Below are 22,159 nucleotides of genomic sequence, written 5' to 3' on the forward strand. Positions count from 1 at the left end.
CAAGGTCCTGTCTTCTAATACAGTCACATGCTGGGGTAGAGGGCAATAGGGCTTTAACATATGAATTTTAGGCAGACACAATTCAGTCCATAACATCTTTATTCTGTTAATTTTGGGCACATAGTTTATGTTCAATAAATATTTGTTGCTTAAATAAATTCATGATTGGTGAATGATTGAATTGGAGCTTATCATTAACTATTAGTTAAATTAAATATTGGCTGAATTATAAACCTGCTTCAATGAATTATCAGTTATCTATTATGATTATTTGAATACAAAGGTCACTTTTTTGTTTGTTTGTTTTTTAATGTGGTACACGGGCCTCTCACTGCTGTGTCCTCTCCCGTTGCGGAGCACAGGCTCCGGACGCGCAGGCTCAGCGGCCATGGCTCACGGGCCCAGCCGCTCAGCGGCATGTGGGATCTTCCCAGACTGGGGCACGAACCCACGTCCCCTGCATCAGCAGGCGGACTCTCAACCACTGCGCCACCAGGGAAGCCCCAAAGGTCACTTTTAATACCAATCTTTTTTTCTTCCTTTTTATTGAAGTATAGTTGATGTACAGTACTATGTAAGTTACAGTTGTACAGCATAGTGATTCACAATTTTAAAGGTTATACTCCATTTATATTTATTATAATGTACTGGCTATATTCCCTGTTTTGTACAATATATCCTCGTAGCTTATTTTATACCTAATAGTTTGTACCTCTTAATCCCCTACCCCTGTAATGCCCCTCCCCTCTCCCCACTGGTAAACACTAGTTTGTTCTCTATGAGTCTGCGTCTTTTTTGTTATATTCACTAGTTTTATGTATTTTTTAGAGTACACATATAAGTGATATCATACAGTATTTGTCTTTCTCTGACTTATTTCATTTAGCATAATGCCCTCCAAGCCCATCCATGTTGTTGCAAATGGCAGAATTTCATTATCTGTTCATCTGTTGATGGAAATAATATTCTTAAAATAGTTGTTTTAACTAGGTTGACTCTGTACCTAAAATAATATTTATTGTTTTTTTATAACTCATTCATATAATGAAAAAAACTGTAGTATATAGTGTATCACAATATATTTTGGAGTTTCTATAAACTTAATCTTAAGCAATCTAGTATAGAGGTCTTTATGTGGATTTGTTTTATATGATGTCCTACTAAAATTAATAAATTATAAGCGTCCATCTATGAGATTACAAACCTAAGATGCTACTTCAGTGGACACTACCTTTGTGTGTCTTGTAGCACTAGAGAGAAGATGTTATACCTATTTGGACGCCTTAGTTGATTTTCTTTCATTTATGAAGGTGGTGCTACCTACAGTATGAGTTTATCTCTTACCCCCTTGACACCCATCTCCCCTTAGGTTGGAGCCCTGCAATAAACATCCCACAATTTAGCCTTTTATTTCTGAATCATAAAATCAGGCAGATGGTGTAGTTTATGGCTAAGGAGTGAGATTTTCTCTCTTTGAAGCTAGTTTTTTCACAATTAATCCATTAACAGGTATGTTATATGCCATTTTATCTGATGCATCCTGACATGGTAACTAGGAAGTTCACTAAAAGAACTTATAATATGTTTTAGGAAAAAAAATCCCAAATGTTTGATTGTAATAATTAAATGGCTAATATTGAATTCATTGAGTTATGTTAGCACATTCCCTGTGGGTATCTTGCATCGCTGTTCCAGTGCTATGGCTTCTGCCGTAACTAACGTAATTCAAAAGGAATAGAGTAGAGAATGAAACTGTAAAAAATACAAAAATCAGTTACATTATGCTGAAAGCAATAACATTTTTATTGACATTTCTGAAGAAAAATTGAAAACTCATCTGTGACTGAGCTGCATATGAGTCCGTGATCATTTTAATATTGTAGTAAAATGTTTATTGCCTACTCCTTACCCATGTATGAGACTCCCTTTTTGAAAAGATGGTAGATTAAACACATTTAAAAAAAAAATTAGGTAGGTCTCTGAATTAATTAGGAATAGATGGATTTTGCCATGATGCTTATTACACATGTATTATTTGAATCATATATCAAAATTTTCTAGGTGGATCAATCCAAACATGTAGCATCAAGTAAGGTAGAAATTATGATCAGGCTTATCTTAGATACTTGAGTATATTTGTAAAAAATATGAGTTACAAACATTTTTTCTAGCTCTAATTCTATACAAAATAAGACGTCCATATTTTGAGATACTTCTAGGTCTAGAGATCCAATATCTATGGGAAAATAATTCTATTATTTATGAGAAAGTCAAAAAAGCTGAAATTTTTGGCTCTGAAGTACATCCTAATGGAGTTGAAATTAATGATATATTTCTTTTCTTAAAACACTCCCTTTACACAGAAATTATCACAACATATTTTTTCCATCTAAAAACCATTGGTGCTTGGTTTATATTACATATTAAAACAGTGTGTGCATATAGATGTTAGTGACATGCTAAAGATAGGGTAGCTATTACTCAGGAAATATTAGTTTTCTCACTAGAATAGAGAAATAGTGAATTTAAATACTTTGTAATAATAATCCAGTTAACTTTAAAAATTCACATGTGGATATGATGTTAAGTCACTACTAATTTTCTTCTACAATCAGGACATTAAGCAATTCACATTATACAAGATTGCTTCAAATGAAAGTCTTTTTTCGGCATCTTATTTAGTAGTCAGACTTTTATTCTTTGGGATGTATTTTCAGACCTAAGAGAGATACACATTTTACATATTATCAATGAAAAATCCTCTTTTAATTCTACATTTATATTTTTGCTTGCATTTACTGTGGAGACATTTCAAATAGTGGTGTAATATCTGCTTCAGACTTCTTGTAAGTATCTTTGCTTTTCAATGTAAGGTGAAAGAAAGAGTGAACTAATCTAACAACAAATGAAAGGCACAATGCTTATCTTATTATAAGCAGAAGCTGGCAGGGTGTTCTTTACAACTCCTGGTATAAATAGGAGGCTCAAAGTTAGATACTTTTATAAATCATTCATGCCATTTTTAATAAAATTCAGTTAACAATTAATCGTTTGCTAATGTTGTGGTGGATTTTCTCTTCCCCAGGTACTGGGAGATCGGTGGGCAAACATCTGTAGGTGGACAGAAGATCGCTGGGTTCTTTTACAAGACATTCTTCTAAAATGGCAACGTTTTACTGAAGAACAGGTGACTCATGTGGGGGATATTATATCAGTGAAAGACATTGGAGAGATATTAAATGGATAAATTAAAAAATATAATGATGTACTTTAATAATTATTTTTTTTCTCTTTTGGAATTATTTGATTTCTTTCAGTGCCTTTTTAGTGCATGGCTTTCAGAAAAAGAAGATGCAGTGAACAAGATTCACACAACTGGCTTTAAGGAGCAAAGTGAAATGTTATCAAGTCTTCAAAAATTGGCTGTATGTATTTTTTAGCTTTCAATAGTCTTTTTTAAAAAAAACAACCTAATAGCTTATACTAACATCATTATTTGGTCTTTCTGTTCCTTCAAATCTTAAATGAAATATTCTTTGTTCTTGCTTAGATCAGTCTATTCAATTATACCATATTGTTACTTTTCTTAATTAAAATAGGGAAAGGTATAATGTTGTAGTGAGCTGGGGCTGCTGTCCTCACATAGTGGAAAGAGAAACTCTAGTGTCTCTGTCTCTTCTTATAAGGCCATGAATCCCAGCATGGGAGCTGCACCATCATAACCTCATCTAAACCTAATTACCTCCCAAAGGAAGGCCCAATGTCCTAATACCATGGGGGTCAGGATTTCAACATATAAATTTTGTGGGGACACAATCATTTAGTCCATATCATTACACCCCTGGACTCCCAAAATTCATGTCTTTTTCACATGCAAAATACATTCATTCCGTACGAATAGCCCCAAAAGTCTTAACTGGTTCCAACATCATCTCTACAGTGTACAGTGTAAAGTCCAAAGTCTCATCATCATCTAAATCAGATATGAATAAGACTCTAGGTACAATTCATCCTGAGGCCGAGTTGTCCAGCAGTGAACCTGTGAAACCAGACTAGTTATGTGCTTCCAAAATACAGTGGTGTGACAGGTATAGGATAGGCATTCCCATTCTAAAAGGGAGAAATAGGAAAGCAGGAAGGGGTGACGGGCCCCAAATACGTCTAAAGCATAGTAAGAACAATTCCATTAGATCTTAAGGTATGAGAATAACCTGCTTTAGAATGGTGCTCTGCACTGCAGGACCACTGGAGTGGCAACATCACCCCCAGGATTCCACAAGGTGGCCTTGCCTCTTCCTGCCCCCATGGCTCTCTGCAGCAGCCCCACCTACAGGACTCCCTGTGGTGGCTGCTCCTGAGGCACTGGGTGGGGGCATCCCAAATTTGAGAGGTGGCCCCACCCTTTGAAGCCCAGGAGGAACTAGCCCCGCCTCCTGGGCCTGTGGTGGGGGTGGCAGCTCTGATGATCTCTGAATCAGCCTATATCATTGTTCCCTCTTCTTGAGAAATAGCACATGTTCACAGCCTTCCTTCAATCCATCCAGTTTTCTTTGTTTCCATTAATCCCAGCTGGCAGTTTCTGCTGGTATAATCCCATCTGTATCCCGGGCTTCTGATGAGATGGCTGATTAGGTCTCTGGTTCACACCCACACTAATATCCTTATCAAATGATGAATCAACCACACCCTTACTATTCTCTTCTGAACTGTGCTTTCTCATTTTTTGTAATATGTATAGGCTGAGAATTTTCCAAATCTACGAGTTCTGGTTCCTTTTTGGTTAACAGTTCCTTCTTCAATCAGTTTCTCTCTTCTTGCATTTTTCCATAAGCATTCAGGAGAAACCATGCTGTTCCTTCCACACTTGGCTTAGATATCTCCTAAAGACATCAAATTTCTTAGTAAATACCCAATTTCATCACTCACAAGTTCTACCTTCCACAAAATACTAGAACATTAACACAGTTCAGTCAAGTTCTTTGCAAGTTTATAACAAGGATTGTCTCCTTTGTCCAATATGTTCCTTATTTCCATCTGAGACTTCATCAGAATGGCCTTTACCATCAATATTTATACCAACATTCTGTTCATGATTATTTATGTATTCTCTAAAAAGATGGAAACTTTCTTTCCAGCTCTTCTCTTTTCTGAGCCCTCACCAGAATTACCCTTTAGAGTATCTTCATGGCAATCTTGGCTTTTTCTAACATGTACCTCAGAACTTTTCCAGCCTCTACCCATTAACCAGTCCAAAGCTGTTTCTGCATTTTCAGGTATTTGTTACAAGAGTGCACCAGTTCTTGGTCCCAGTTCCTGTCTTAGTCTGCTTGGGCTGCTATAACAAAATGCCACAGACTGGTGGCTTAACAGTAGATACTTATTTCTTACAGTGCTGGAAGCTGGGAAGCACAAGATCAAGGTGCTGGAAGATTTGGTTCTTGGTGAGGGCCCTCTTCCTGGCTTCCAGACAGCACCTTCTTGCTGTATCCTCACATAGCAAGATAGAGGAAGCTCTGGTGTCACTTCCTCTTTTTATAAGGGCACTAAATCCTAGCATGGGGGCCTTACTCTCATGACCTCATCTAAGCCTAATTATCTCCCCAAAACTCCACCTCATAATATCACATTGGGAGGTTAGGCATTCAAAATATGAATTTTGGAGAGATAGAAACATTAATTTCATAATATATAGGTAAAGTTTCAACTTTGTTTTTTGAAACAGAATTGTACTCTTGAAAAAGTATAGCATACCTGGAATAAGATTTCATTAAAAATTAAAAGGTAGCTCTAAGAAGTACCTGTAAATGTTCCGTAAAGTTCTGAACAGTATAATTCTAAAGTAAACTTAAGTTTAATAAGTCTAATGAGTCTAAAGAAAACTTAAGTAGATTCTCTGAGAAATATGAAGAGAAGCACAAGACGTGATTATGCTCACATAGAAAGGGCTATTACCCTAGTTTGGAAAACAAGAAAAACATTAAAGCAAACCAAATGGCATTGATTATAGTGCCTGTGTTGTGTGTTTTGAGGAATTAATGAACTTTGGCAATAAGAAGACAGCAGGCTTCACTGAGAAATTTCAGTTTGAGTTGAACTTTATGGGATTAATAAAGATCTCCAAAGCTTCTCTTCCACTGTGAATTTTGTTATTTTCCAGTAAGGGAGAGGAAAATCAAATATTAAGAGCTTGATATTTCAAATAAAATATTGCATAATTTCTTTTTGATTTTTCATCAATTCTAGTAAATGCTAACTGGATGTTAACTCTAATATAAAACAAAGGTCTACTGTAAATAATATTTCATAACATTACGTAAGTTAATCTATTTATGTCTGTATTGATATGATATATTATACATCATAATAATTCAATCATTTATTTAAAGCTAATCTTAAATAAATCTCCCCGGTTAAATTCATACCATTTTACCAAATATTTACTTGTATCATGCATTTTTTGCTCCAGAGTTACTAATTTTCTATAGGTTTTTTTTTTTTTGCTAAAACAATGGATTTTATTTTACTATTATAATTTTTTTAACATCTTTCTTGGAGTATAATTGCTTTACAATGGTGTGTTAGTTTCTGCTTTATAACAAAGTGAATCAGTTATACATATACATATGTCCCCATATCTCTTAACCTCTTGCATCTCCATCCCTCCCACCCTCCCTATCCCATCCCTCTAGGTGGTCACAAAGCACCGAGGTGATCTCCCTGTGCTATGAGGCTGCTTCCCACTAGCTATCTATTTTACCTTTGGTAGCGTATATATGTCCATCCTACTCTCTCGCTTTGTCCCAGCTTACCCTTCCCCCTCCCCATATCCTCAAGTCCATTCTCTAGTAGGTCTGCATCTCTATTCCCGTCTTGCCCCGAGGTTCTTCTGACCACTTTTTTCCTTTTTTTTTTTTAAGATTTCATATATATCTGTTAGCATACGGTATTTATTTTTCTCTTTCTGGCTTACTTCACTGTGTATGACAGTCTCTAGGTCCATCCACCTCACTACAAATAACTCAGTTTCGTTCCTTTTTATGGCTGAGTAATATTCCATTGTATATATGTGCCACATCTTCTTTATCCATTCATCTGATGATGGACACTTAGGTTGCGAGCATCTCCGGGCTATTGTAAATAGAGCTGCAATGAACATTTTGGTACATGACTCTTTTTGAATTATGGTTTTCTCAGGATATATGCCCTGTAGTGGGATTACTGGGTCATATGGTAGTTCTATTTGTAGTTTTTTAAGGAACCTTCATACTGTTCTCCATAGTGGCTGTAGCAATTTACATTCCCACCAACAGTGCAAGAGGGTTCCCTTTTCCCACACCCTCTCCAGCCTTTATTGTTTGTAGATTTTTTGATGATGGCCATTCTGACCAGTGTGAGATGATATCTCATTGTGGTTGTGATTTGCATTTCTGTAATGATTAATGATGTTGAGCATTCTTTCATGTGTTTGTTGGCAATCTGTACATCTTCTTTGGAGAAATGTCTATTTACGTCTTCTGCCCATTTTTGGATTGTGTTCTTTGTTTTGTTGATATTGAGCTGCATGAGTTGCTTGTATGTTTTGGAGATTAATCCTTTGCCCGTTGCTTCATTTGCAAATATTTTCTCCCATTCTGAGTGTTGTCTTTTTGTCTTGTTTATCGTTTCCTTTTCAGTGCAAAAACTTTGAAGTTTCATTAGGTCCCATTTGTTTATTTTTGTTTTTATTTCCATTTCTCTAGGAGGTAGGTCAAAAAGGATCTTGCTATGATTTATGTCATAGAGTGTTCTGCCTATGTTTTCCTCTAAGAGTTTGATGGTGTCTGGCCTTACATTTCGGTCTTTAATCCATTTGGAGTTTATTTTTGTGTATGGTGTTAGGGAGTGTTCTAATTTCATTCTTTAACATGTAGCTGTCCAGTTTTCCCAGCACCAGTTATTGAAGAGGCTGTCTTTTCTCCATTGTTTATTCTTGCCACCTTTATCAAAGATAAGGTGACGATATGTGTGTGAGTTTATCTCTGGGCTTTCTATCCTGTTCCATTGATCTATATTTCTGTTTTTGTGCCAGTACCATACTGTCTTGATTACTGTAGCTTTGTAGTATAGCCTGAAGTCAGCCTGATTCCTCCAGCTCCGTTTTTCTTTCTCAAGATTGCTTTGACTATTCACGGTCTTTTGTGGTTCCATACAAACGCTGGAGTTTTTGTTCTAGTTCTGTGAAAAATGCCATTGGTAGTTTGATAGGGATTGCACTGAATCTGTAGATTGCTTTGGGTAGTAGAGTCATTTTCACAATGTTGATTCTTCCAATCCAAGACCATGGTATACCTCTCCCAGTATTTGTATCTTCTTTAATTTCTTTCATCAGTGTCTTATAATTTTCTGCATACAGGTATTTTGTCTCCTTAGGTAGGTTTATTCTGAGATATTTTATTCTTTTTGTTGCAATCGTAAATGGGAGTGTTTTCTTTATTTCTCTTTCAGATTTTTCATCATTAATGTATAGGAATGCAAGAGATTTCTGTGCATTAATTTTGTATCCTGCTACTTTACCAAATTCATTGATTAGCTCTAGTAGTTTTCTGGTAGCATCTTCAGGATTCTCTGTGTATAGTATCATGTCATCTGCCAACAGTGACAGCTTTACTTCTTTTCCAATTTGTATTCCTTTTATTTCTTTTTCTTCTCTGCTTGCTGTGGCTAAAACTTCCAAAACTATGTTGAATAATAGTGGTGATAGTGGGCAACCTTGTCTTGTTCCTGATCTTAGTGGAAATGGTTTCAGTTTTTCACCATTAAGAACGTTGTTGGCTGTGGGTTTGTCATATATGGCCTTTATTATGTTGAGGAAAGTTCCCTCTATGCCTACTTTCTGGAGGGTTTTTTATCATACATGGGTGTTGAATTTTGTTGACAGCTTTCTCTGCATTGATTGAGATGATCATATGGTTTTCTCCTTCAGTGTGTTAATATGGTGTATCACGTTGATTGATTTGCGTATATTGAAGAATCCTTGCATTCCTGGGATAAACCCCACTTGATCATAGTGTATGGTCCTTTTATTGTGCTGTTGGATTCTGTTTGCTAGTATTTTGTTGAAGATTTTTGCATCTATGTTAATTAGTGATACTGGCCTGTAGTTTTCTTTCTTTGAGACATCTTTGTCTGGTTTTGGTATCAGAGTGATGTTGGCCCAGTAGAATGAGTTTGGGAGTGTTCCTCCCTCTGGTATATTTTGGAAGAGTTTGAGAAGGATAGGTGTTAGCTCGTCTCTAAATGTTTGATAGAATTCACCTGTGCAGCCATCTGGTCCTGGACTTTTGTTTGTGGGAAGATTTTTAATCACAGTTTCAATTTCAGTGCTTGTGATTGGTCTGTTCATATTTTCTGTTTCTTCCTGGTTCAGTCTCGGAAGGTTGTTCATTTCTAAGAATTTGTCCATTTCTTCCAGGTTGTCCATTTTATTGGCATATAGTTGCTTGTCTTAATCTCTCATGAACCTTTGTATTTCTGCAGGGTACGTTGTTACTTCTCCTTCTTCATTTCTAATTCTATTGATTTGAACCTTCTCCCTTTTTTTCTTGATAAGTCTGGCTAATGGTTTACCACTTTTGTTTATCTTCTCAAAGAACCAGCTTTTAGTTTTATTGAACTTTGCTGTCGTTTCCTTCATTTATTTTTCTTTTATTTCTGATCTGATCTTTATGATTTCTTTCCTTCTGCTAACTTTGGGGTTTTTATATTCTTCTTTCTCTAATTGCTTTAGGTGTAAGGTTAGGTTTTTTATTTGAGATGTTTCTTGTTTCTTAAGGTAGGCTTGTATAGCTATAAACTTCTTTCTTTGAACTGCTTTTGCTGCATCCCATAGGTTTTGGGTGGTTGTGATTTCATTGTCATTTCTTTCTAGGTATTTTTTATTTCCTCTTTAATTTCTTCAGTGATCTCTTGGTTATTAAGTAGTGTGTTGTTTAGCCTCCATGTGTTTGTATTTCTTACAGATTTTTTCCTGTAATTGATATCTAGTCTCGTAGTGTTGTAGTCGTAAAAGATACTTGATACAATTTCAATTTTCATAAATTTACCAAGGTTTGATTTGTGACCCAGTATATGATCTATCCTGGAGAATGTTCCATGAGCACTTGAGAAAAATGTGTATTCTGTTGTTTTTGGATGGAATGTCCTATAAATATCAATTAAGTCCGTCTTGTTTAATGTATCATTTAAAGCTTGTGTTTCTCTATTTATTTTCATTTTGGATGATCTGTCCATTGTTGAAAGTGGGGTGTTAAAGTCCCCTAGTATGACTGTGTTACTGTCGATTTCCCCTTTTATGACTGTTAGTATTTTCCTTACGTATTGAGGTGCTCCTATGTGGGGTGCATAAATATTTACAATTGTTATATATTCTTCTTGGATTGATCCATTGATCATTATGTAGTATCCTTCATTGTCTCTTGTAATAGTCTTTGTTTTAAAGTCTATTTCATCTGATATGAGAATTGCTACTCCAGCTTTCTTTTGATTTGCATGGAATATCTTTTTCCATCCCCTCACTTTCAGTCTGTATGTGTCTCTGGGTCTGAAGTGGGTCTCTTGTAGTCAGCATATACATGGGTCTTGTTTTTGTATCCATTCAGCCAGTCTATGTCTTTTGGTTGGAGCATGTAATCCATTTACATTTAAGGTAATTGTTGATATGTATGTTCCTATTACCATTTTCCTAATTGTTTTGGGTTTATTTTTGTAGGTCTTTTCCTTCCTTTGTGTTTCCTGTTTAGAGAAGTTCCTTTAGCATTTGTTGTAAAGCTGGTTTGGTGGTGCTGAATTCTCTTAGCTTTTGCTTGTCTGTAAAGCTTTTAATTTCCCCATCAAATCTGAATGAGATCCTTGCTGGGTAGAGTAATCTTGGTTGTAGGTTTTTCCTCTTTCATCACTTTAAATATGTCCTGCCACTGCCTTCTGGCTTTCAGAGTTTCTGCTGAAATATCAGCTGTTAACCTTATGGGGATGCCCTTATGTGTTACTTGTTTTTTTTTTTTTTTCCCTTGCTGCTTTTAATATTTGTTCTTTGTATTTAATTTTTGATAGTTTGATTAATGTGTGTCTTGGCATGTTTCTCCTTGGATTTATCCTGTATGGGACTCTCTGTGCTTCCTGGACTTGATTAACTATTTGCTTTCCCATATTAGGGAAGTTTTCAACTATAATCTCTTCAAATATTTTCTCAGTCCCTTTCTTTTTCTCTTCTTCTTCTGGGACCCTTATAATTCGAATGTTGGTGTGTTTAATATTGTCCCAGAGGTCTATAAGAATGTCCTCTCTTCCTTTCCTTCTTTTTTTTCTTTCTTTAGCTCTGCAGTAGTTATTTGCCCTATTTTATCTTCCAGGTCACTTTTCCATTCTTATGCCTCAGTTATTCTGCTATTGATCCCTTCTAGAGAATTTTTTATTTCATTTATTGTGTTGTTCATCTCTGTTTGTTTGCTCTTTAGTTCTTCTAGGTACTTGTTAACGTTTCTTGTATTTTCTCCATTGTATTTCCAAGATTTTCGATCATCTTTACTATTACTATTCTGGTTTCTTTTTCAGGTAGACTGCCTATATCCTGTTCATTTGTTAGGTCTGGTGGGTTTTTACCTTGCTCCTTCATCTGCTGTGTGTTTTTCTGTGTTTTCATTTTGCTTAACTTACTGTGTTTGCGGTCTCCTTTTCACAGGCTGCAGGTTCGTAGTTTCTGTTTTTTTTGGTGTCTGTCCCCAGTGGCTAAGGTTGGTTCTGTGGGTTTGTAGGCTTCCTGGTGGAGGGGACTAGTGCCTGTGTTGTGGTGGATGAGGCTGGATCTTATCTTTCTGGTGGGCAGGTCCATGTCTGGTGGTGTGTTTTGGGGTGTCTGTGGCCTTATTATGATTTTAGGCAGCCTCTCTGCTAATGGGTGGGGTTGTGTTCCTGTCTTGCTAGTTGTTTGGCATAGGGTGTCCAGCACTGTAGCTTGCTGGTCGTTGAGTGGAGCTGGGTCATGGCGTTGAGATGGAGATCTCTGGGAGATTTTTGCCATTTGATATTACGTGGAGCTGGGAGGTCTCTTATAGACCAGTGTCCTGAACTTGGCTCTCCTACCTCAGTGGCACAGCCCTGACGCCTGGCTGGAGCACCAAGAGCCTGTCCTCCACAGGGCTCAGAATAAAAGGGAGAAAAAAAAGAAAGAAAGAAGAAGATAAAATAAAGTTAAGTGTTAAAATAAAATAATATAAAGTTATTAAATAAAAAATAAATAATTATTAAGCAAATAATTGTTTTTTAGTAATGAAAAATAAAATGGACAGACAGCACCCTAGGACAAATGGTAAAAGCAAAGGTATACAGACAAAATCACACAGAGAAGCATAGACATACACACTTAGAAAAAGAGAAAAAGGGAAAAATATAATTATGTCGTTTCTCAGAAAGTCCACCTCCTCAATTTGGGATGATTCGTTGTCTATTCAGGTATTCCACAGATGCAGTTTACATCAAGTTGATTGTGGAGATTTAATCCACTGCTCCTGAGGCTACTGGGAGAGATTTCCCTTTCTCTCCTTTGTTTGCACAGCTCCAGGGGTTCAGCCTTGGATTTGGACTCGGCTGAGGGCATCCGTTCTTTGCTCACACAGGACGGGGTTAAAGGAGCAGATGATTCGAAGGCTCTGGGTCACTCAGACTGGGGGGAGGGAGGGGTACGGATGCGTGGTGAGACTGCGGCTGCAGAGGCCAGCTGGACATTGCATCAGCGTGAGGCGCGCCGTGCGTTCTCCCGGGTAAGTTGTCCCTGGATCACGGGACCCTGGCAGTGGCGGGCTGCACAGGCTCCTGGGAGGGGAGGTGTGGATAGTGACCTGTGCTTGCACAGAGGCTTCTTGGTGGCGGCAGCAGCAGCCTTAGCGTCTTATGCCCGTCTCTGGGGTCTGCACTTTAATCGCGGCTCGCGCCTGTCTCTGGAGCTCCTTTAAGCAGCGCTCTGAATCCCCTCTCCTCGCGCACCAGGAAACAAAGAGGGAAGAAAAAGTCTCTTGCCTCTTCGGCAGCTCCAGACTTTTTCCCGGACTCCCTCCCGGCTAGCCGTGGCGCACTAGCCCCTTCAGGCTGTGTTCACGCAGCCAACCCCAGTCCTCTCCATGGGATGTGACCTCCGAATCCCGAGCCTCAGCTCCCAGCCCCCACCCGCCCAGGCGGGTGAGCAGACAAGCCTCTCGGACTGGTGAGTGCCGGTCGGCACCGATTCTCTGTGCGGGAATCTCTCCACTTTGCCCCCCGCACCCCTGTTGCTGTGCTCTCCTCTGCGGCTCCGAAGCTTTTCCCCTCTGCCACCCGCAGTCTCCGCCCGCGAAGGGGCTTCTAGTCTGTGGAAAGCTATCCTTCACTGCTCCCTCCCACTGGTGCAGGCCCCGCCCCTATTCTTTTGTCTCTGTTTATTCTTTTTTCTTTTGCCCTACCCAGGTACGTGGGGACATTCTTGCCTTTTGGGAGGTCTGAGGTCTTCTGCCAGCATTCTTTAGGTGTTCTGCAGGAGTCGTTCCGCATGTAGATGTATTTCTGATGTGTTTGTGGAGAGGAAGTTGATCTCCACGTCTTACTCTTCTGCCATCTTGAAGCTCCTCCCCCTGTATAGGCTTTTAATTTAAGATAGATTCACATAGGTATTACTTGTTATTACTCGCTAGCTTACTGTTGATAGAAAATCATTCCTCACAGAAGGTATGTTTTTTTGAGTGATGTGACTACTAAAGACAGATTTTAGAAAAGTAATCTGTTTCAAACAGTGCAAAAATATCAGTGATCACATTTGTAATTTTGTTCTTCAACTAGTGGGGAGCCATTGGGAGTTGAATAACAATCATGTTTACATTTTTGGAATGCTCTTTGGTAGTAAGACTTTTGGTAGTAAGTAGGCCAATTAGAAGAACTGAACTAAGGAGCAGTGGGTATGAAAACGAGGAGACAGACTAGGTTATTTTAGAAGAGGAAATTGAGGCTCAGGAGAAAACACATGGCACAGATGCAGTATCACAGAAGATTAGTGGCAGAGTTAAAATGAGCACCAAGATATCCAGACCCATGTCCAAGACTTTTAAGCTATTTCAGAACTCCTCATCACATTTGATTCCTTGACAGAAAATAACTGCAGTTGAAAAAAATTTGAACAATCATGTGCCACTGTGTTGACATTTTTGTAAGTAAAAGACGTTACTAGGGCTTCCCTGGTGGCGCAGTGGTTGAGAGTCCGCCTGCCGATGCAGAGGATCGGGTTCGTGCCCTGGTCCGGGAAGATCCCACATACCGCGGAGCGGCTGGGCCCGTGAGCCACGGCCGCTGAGCCTGCGGGTCTGGAGCCTGTGCTCCGCAACGGGAGAGGCCACAACAGTGAGAGGCCCGCGTACCGCAAAAAAAAAAAAAAAAAAAAAAAAAAGACGTCACTAGCTTCAGGGCCATGAAAATGCTCTCTTAGCAAAGTCTCAGTAATTTTCCAATATGATTAAAATTCCAATTATGTCACCTTACTTGTGAACAAAATGAAAATATGTTTTGTATAAGTCTTACCATTTGATAGTTTAAACCAATTAACAAAACCTGACAGCTGGTCTAGAATTTGAGGTAAAATTCCCCTGCTGACTCAGGCAGTGAATAAGAATTTAATGTTCATTAAAATATGTCACAATCTGAGACCCAAAACAGGTACCATCTGTCACCATTTCCTACTACATACCTAGGTATATATACAGTATGCTAAAACTCTCTTTTATTTACAATCAGTGTAATTTGTTTTGAAATATTATCACTAATGACCCATGGGATTTTCTCCTACTTTTCATTTGAGGTGGGAGATGAGGAGTCACGTATTTCATTCCTCCTGATACACCATTTTGTCCAAATCATGTCAGTCTGTTATTTTTCTATCATCAAAATTGAGGTTTTATTTGGTGTAAAGAATAAAAAGACAAGGACAGAAGAAACTGATGTGAATTCTAAGACTTGTAGAATCAAGTAGGTTATCATGGGGAGGCCCAAACCTACAAGAAATATGTTCCTGGGGAAGAGTACTGTTGCTGTGAGGATTCGTGGTGTCTGCCAGGGAAGGACAACTCTGGGAAACTTGACAAAAGAGAGGATGGTGTGCAGGGGCTGCAGGAATACTGTGGAATTAGGCCACTATCAAGTGTCTGTGAGATCAGATGGCAGGGACAGTGTGCTTATGGGAGCTTGGCAAGTCCCTGTTGACAGTGCTGTTTCACCAGGACTTGCTACCTTGACCTCATCTCCTGTGATCACCCTCAAAGAATTCATCCAGATAGTATCAGTGGTTCTCAAAGTGTGGTCCTTAGACTAGCAGCATCACCTGGGAACTTGTTAGAAATGCAAATTCTTAGGCCGTATCCCAGACCTACTGACTCAGAAACTCTGGAAGTGTAGGGCCCAGCAATCTGCCAGTTAACAAGCCTTCCTGGTGATTCTGACGTTCCCTCAAGTTGAGAAGCCCCCACAGTGGATCATTCTACCTAAATACAACAACAGGTGATTAGAAAGAATTGCAGTACTCCTTACATATGGACAAATAACTACACATAAAATAGGTACAGAATTCAGTTTTGCCAGTTTAAGAGAAATTGTCTTGGCATTACTCTCTGAAGCATACGTCTGATGAGAATAGGGTGAAGACTTTCTGGGCCTTTTGTAAGTATACATTCTCTTTTCACTTCAAATCATCTAATCTTGACCAGATAGAACATGTTTATTCTGTCTTCTTGAGCAGCTTATCTGTTTCTTGCCCATTTCTACTGTTGTCCAATCTGATTTATTGGCTGTACTTTCCTGATTACCTTGGGAGGTATGTCCAGGTGCCTCACTTCTATGAAAATAAATTATATTTCTTCTTTTAAAATCCTAGCTGACCTCTGCCTTGTACATGTTTTCTAGACCTTCTTTTTGCCTCCTGAGTTTTCTAGAACTCTCTGGTTCTCTGGCAGTCAAAGATCTGTAATCAATTCTTGATATGCAGAAAGACATCTTTTTTTATACTCTAAATATTAGTAACAATTAAATCATAATTATTTGATATACACACACAAAATCCAAGCTTAAAATAATTGCTTTCCAAGGGTAGATGGGAGAAGGTAATTCATTACTGTGTTGCAGTGTATCTGGCACCACCGTGGATTTCCTGTTTTCTCCCTCTCTTAGTTATGGTGGGAGAGTACTTCAGGAACTGGGAGACTTTAAGAGGAAGAAAGATTGGGAGAGAAAGAGAGAGGTTGGCCCAGAGCCAACAAGGGGAAACAAACTGAGGTAGCACTACTATCCTGCCCTCACCATTAGACAAACACAGATCTAGAATTTACTAGATAGAAGCCTTGGTTAGTACAGTGTTTGTCATACAGATTTAGGTAAAAATATATTGATTTGATAATTCCACAGTTTTATAATAATGCTGTTTTTATTTTACCTTGAGTTATTTTCCCTAATTGTATTCCTTAATGGCAAATTTTCCCTTTATTTTTGTTATGTTCACTAAGTGCTTCTTTTTTTTTTTGAATTTTATTTTATTTATTTTTTAGACAGCAGGTTCTTATTAATTATCTATTTTATACATAGTAGTGTATATATGTCAATCCCAATCTCCCAATTCATCCCCCCCCACAACCCGCTAAGAGCTTCTTCATTTGGTTTAATGTTAACACAGGAGGCTTCGTTTCATTTGCCACTAAATCTCTTTGGGTATCCAATTACTTTTATAGATCATCTAAGAAAATCTTTTTAGGTAACATGAGACTACCCATAAATTTCCAACACAAATGGTTTCCCCGTCTTCAGATTCAGCTTATATATCTTAATTCATATTTTGGTCTATTGCATTCTTTCAGACTTAGGAAAAAATAGTGAAAAAAACAATTATTGAGGAGAAACTAGAAATTCATTTCATAACTTGCTTTTATTCCCTAAAAATGGCTTGCAGTAAGACTGCAATATAAAGAACACCAGGTGAAGTAGATTCTGAGAAAAGGATGAACTAATGGAAGGAGACACTGGAGCAGTCTGCAGTTAAGAGCTATCAATGCAGGTGGCATGCCAAAATGAACTACATAAAGTGTCCTTTGAGCGGAGGGTGGGGGTGGGGTGGGAAGGGGTGTGTATGTTGATTTCTCTCTGTCGATGACACTTTGGTTCATGAGCAGTTGGGACATCTGTTTCATACTCATTTCTTTGCCATGTGCAATGTTAGTTGTACTTAAATAAATTTGCATTTATTTTGGAAGGACAGGTCTCACAGCTTAGTTTATGTTTGTTGTAGTTGCTGCTGCCAAAAAGGGGATTGTAAAGGGGCCATAAAATAATTCTCTCCTTTCTTTCTTCTTACTCTATGTTTACAAATTACATCAGAGACTAGCATTTGGGAGACGGAAATGGGATTTCCCAAAGCATAGGTTGACCTTAATGGATAAAATGAAAGAATAAGCTGCCCTGATCTACTGATTTCACACAAGCCACTTTGTTTATTCATTCTGTATCAACCAAATGGCATGCGTAACCCTCCATAGCTCCCAGGAACTTTGGAAATATGAATGGTATAAAAATACTTCATAAAACACAAGCATTTAGTAAACACGCAAAGTGATTCCAAAAGATTTGTGTTATACTCAGTTACTTAGTTCTGTTACTTAATGGGCTCTAAAATTAGCTTTAGAAGATAATTACTCAAATAGCTGAAAGTTAATAACAGATGCTAAAAAATGAAAAAGTCAGTAAACTGAATAACAAGATTTTTGTATCCAAATAATGAAAAGAATGTAAAAATCATAGAAATAAATAATATTGCAAATTTATTCAAATAATCACAGCATTTCAGATTGGGAAGGCCCCTTAGCCATGCTCATCTTCTCAGTTCACCATCTTTTCTTCAGTACTTCTGGCATGTGATATTTTATTTGAATTCTATCAGAAATTCACTAACATCCAAGAGCCATGCCTTTCACTTTAGAAAACCTCCAAATGTTAAAAAGTAATTTCCATATGTTGATCTCTGTTTTGCCTTTTGAAGCAATGCTACATTTTTACTTGGCAGTTCTTCAAAAATGTTTAGGTAGTTCGTAAGTGCCTCAACGAGGTGTTTATTCTACATCTGACTTTTATTTCTCTTCAAGGGAACGTTATTTGGATTATAATTTTCTACTTATATTTTTATGAACTCTCGATCTTTCGCAGGCACAATTATAATCTTTCCATATGTATACAAATGAGAAAGTGCATGCAAAAGCAAATTGAACTATAGTGTTTCATAAAATGTAACCTAGGCTTAGTCTGTGTTCTTCCTTGTTTTAACAGGTTTTAAAAACCGACCTAGAAAAGAAAAAGCAAACCATGGACAAACTCTGCTCACTCAACCAAGATCTTCTTTCAACACTGAAAAATACATTGGTAGCCCAAAAGATGGAAGCATGGCTGGACAACTTTGCCCAGCGCTGGGATAATTTAGTCCAAAAACTTGAAAAGAGTTCAGCACAGGTTAGTGATAATAATTAACCTACAGTAAATTATCCTTCAGATTTTTTGAAATCTGCAATAAGAGAGTGGTGCTGTAACCCTGCAAAGGGTGTCACTAGATTAGTCCTTGCTAAGTATTCAGTTGAATAACAACATGGCTCTCTTGGTTGCCTTGACATTGGCGAATGTGGTAGAAGTGGAGGAGTGAGTGCTAGTGGACTGAACTAACTACTGCCTTAGAGTGTAATCCCCTCCAATTCAATGGGAATGAGGATCTGAGTGACTCAGAGCAGTCGGACAAAATGCTAGGGAACTGTGTCATCACACTGGAATGATCCCTGGAATGATGAGGGCTATTAATTGACCTCTACATTTTACGTATGAGAAAATGAAGTTTAGGGAGGAAAAGTGAATTGTCCAAGGAAAGTCAGTGATAAGAGCAGGACTAGGGCCCAGGTCCTTTGATTTCACTGAAGACTTCTTTCAATTAGTGCAAGTGAGGTTTTAACCAGTGGATTTTCTGCCATAGACTGTTGATTCATAAAATCATGCTGCTTAGTTATACTAACACATATAGACTGTAGATTAGGAAAACATCTATGTTTTACTTGTAGTGTCATGTGTTTTTATGCTAAGAATTGTAAAAGTTTTGATAATTTTTTTTAATGTGATATTTTTAAACTAGAAACTTTTATTATCTGATATGGTTATTAGATGGTGGAATCATGGGCAGTCATTCAAAATATTAACATTATGTTTAATAGTGTTTAATACATTCTGCCATATTGTTTCACATTATAGAAGCTTTTACTAATTGGTCACAGATCATAGTTCAATGCACCATGCACACACCTCTATTAAAGCCACATTCAGTAGCTTTAGGCATGTATCTCCTCTCTTGTGAGACAGTACACGGAATTTGTTTTTTGATACTTGGCATCTGATAAGTGGCACTTAGGAAATGTTTGTTGAAAGATGAAGAAATGAAGTTTGAAGTATTGCTTCCAAGAATATAATTTAAGAAAATATGATCAGCCAACATATATGATTTTCAGTCACAGTTCAATCTTTTTTTAAAAACCAAATTCATATTTAAAATTTAAAACTTGAAGGAGTATCAATTGCAGTAATTTCTCATACAGTCATTGGGCAATAATAAAAATTCTATTGACTATATTTTTGGCAATTACTTGATATAATAGTGATTTTACCACGAGATCATGATTCTTCTTATTATATGTAATCTGGCCTTGGTTACTTTGCTTGATCATTGGCATTTATGTAACAAATATGTGAGACATTAGAAAGTGTTATACTTTTTAAACCATCAGTGATATCATTCCAATATATACCCACTGGTTCCATAGATTATTGGTGCTGTAAAATAGTCAGTTACCATGTTAAGAAGCACTGGCATTATTTGATGAAGATATTTTGAAATGTGTCCCTTTAAGGGGATGTATTCACGGAGGTGTACTGGGGTTAACAAAAGGTTGCATTCTGGTTCACTTGCCCTATTGGCAGTGGTTTTCCAAACTTGGGTCTGCATAATAGTTACCTGGGAAACTGATTCAAGTGCATAGTCCTAGATTTTGTGCTCAGAAAATCTCATTCAGTAGGCTAGTAATCTGCATGCAGCCTTTGATAAAGTCTGCAGAACATATTTTTTTAAAACATTGAATTAGTAAGACAGTGACATATGTGCCAGTCCCCACATTCTGGTGTTCCTCAGTGCTGCCTGAAATGGGAAGAACGGAGACCTTCCTAGCAATATATTGATAGTATTTCCTAGCAGTATATTGCTAGTATTTAAATATGCTCATTCTGTGGAATGAGACTTGTGCATCTCATCAAAATCTTACTTATTTGATTATTTTAGTTGGTTAAAAAATAAAATAGAAACCTTATTTTTTAATGGCTTAAAAGTTACGAGACTACCACCTAGGGCAACTTACTTAACCTCCTATTTTTGAACTTTATGAAATCTATGGTAAAACAGTAGTAACTTTGGTTTGTGTAATTCCTTATATAATGATTTCCAACATAAAACATGTATCTGCTCTACTTGCTCACTGGGGTTTGATGAGGGTAAAATAAAACCATAGACATGAAAGCATTTTGAGAAAAAAAGGTTCTCTTGATATGCAAGGCATTCTGTTTAGTGAGTCTGGACAGCTTGTTGTAAGTTCACTATGATTTTTTTTTAAATTTATTTTTAAACCATTATACACTCTTATACCAGACCAGAAGCAGACAAATGGAGTTATATTAGCAAGTTGCTTCCTAGGACACTAAGCTTGAGCCTTTCTTAAGCTCACGTCTCACTTTTCACTCCTTGTTTTTTCCAAAAATGCACTATCATAGGCCCAATCCAAATCATTGTTTGGGAGTGGGGGGCTCTTAGGAAGCTACCCAGGGAAAGAGGAATTAAAAGGAGATAGAGTGAAAAAAGAAATAGTATCTTGTAACTAAAAAAAAAAAATAAAAAAAAGTGGTTTTCTTTCTTACGTGTCACATTGAACTTAATCAAAATCGCATAAGAATTCCAAGAATGTTGAGGGTAAGGTTGTGACTTTAAAGAACAAAGCTCACTTGTATGCATATATTACAGCATGTTTGTGGGGGAAAAATAGTCACATTAATGACACAATATACTCAGTCTTTTAAAAATCCTTTTAAATGATTGGTATAAAGAATGAGCAAAGTTCTGGTAATGGTTAAAATCCAGTAGGGTGTTGGAATTGTGACTGAGATGACAAGGCATCCAATCGTGCTCATGTGTGCTCATCATGTGCCCGAAATTTTGACTGCTATTCAGGTCAAGGCTTTGAGGGATTTTGACCTTATGAAACAGTAGCATGGCAAGAGATCAAAACATGAAAAAAATCAACTATGAGGGCTGCTCTGTTGCATTTCAGAGTCAGGTTTGGCTTGAATAATACCTGGACACAAGCTGAAGATGCTGAAGTTGATGAGAAGGCAGCCTAAGAAAATGGAAATACTTTCTGTTTCCAAAAGTTAAAAAGAATAATAACATTTGTTATGTGGATGCTTAAAATTAGAAAAGAGAGCAAATGAAATACACCTTTAATTGACTTATTTAAATACTCGAATGACCCTATATTTCCTCCAAACTTTTTTATAAACGTGCTTATTGAAATTTACTCAGCTATTTTTCCTAAATGCCGTGCCCCTGGTGGACATATTTATATTTTGATTGTAATTAGGGAATACGATAGTCAGAAATTCATTATAGTTAATACTTTAAATGATTTGAAATATTAGTTTTCGCATTTAACTGAAATCATGGTATACTATGGAAAGGGGATGTTATTCATTTGCTTTATAATTTATTATGGTAATTTATGTTAGACTTGGCAGCATGAGTTTGGACGTAAGAATATATCTATCTAGATAAGTCCAGAAGTTCTATAGCCTTGTGATTTTTTTAAACAGAGTAAATTATCTTCTTTGCCAGAAATAAGGAACATTCTATGACTCGTGCAAGTTCATAGCTCTTATTCCCATTTTATCAATATTTTGCTATATTCCTAATGACCATTTTTTCAGTGTTCTGAACTATGAGCACAAATATCTTAAAGATAAAATTAATATCCTCAGAATTCCCCTCCCCTTGAACATGAGCGTA

At 37.3% G+C, this 22,159-nt stretch overlaps 1 protein-coding gene across 16 annotated transcripts in view; it reads left to right on the forward strand.

Annotated features, from left to right (window-relative positions):
- The window catches only part of DMD (dystrophin), a 2,843,071-nt gene that overhangs the window by 1,355,812 nt on the left and 1,465,100 nt on the right, over positions 1-22,159 (forward strand). For all 16 annotated transcript variants that reach the window (XM_079909736.1, XM_079909735.1, XM_079909718.1 and 13 more), the window contains 3 exons: positions 3,086-3,187; positions 3,318-3,425; positions 18,352-18,531. In XM_079909736.1, coding sequence (XP_079765862.1) covers positions 3,086-3,187; positions 3,318-3,425; positions 18,352-18,531 — 390 coding nt within the window. The remainder of the gene's footprint in view (positions 1-3,085; positions 3,188-3,317; positions 3,426-18,351; positions 18,532-22,159) is intronic.

This window comes from Stenella coeruleoalba, assembly GCF_951394435.1.
Source record: "Stenella coeruleoalba genome assembly, chromosome: X".
Classification (NCBI taxonomy): Eukaryota; Metazoa; Chordata; class Mammalia; order Artiodactyla; family Delphinidae; genus Stenella; species Stenella coeruleoalba.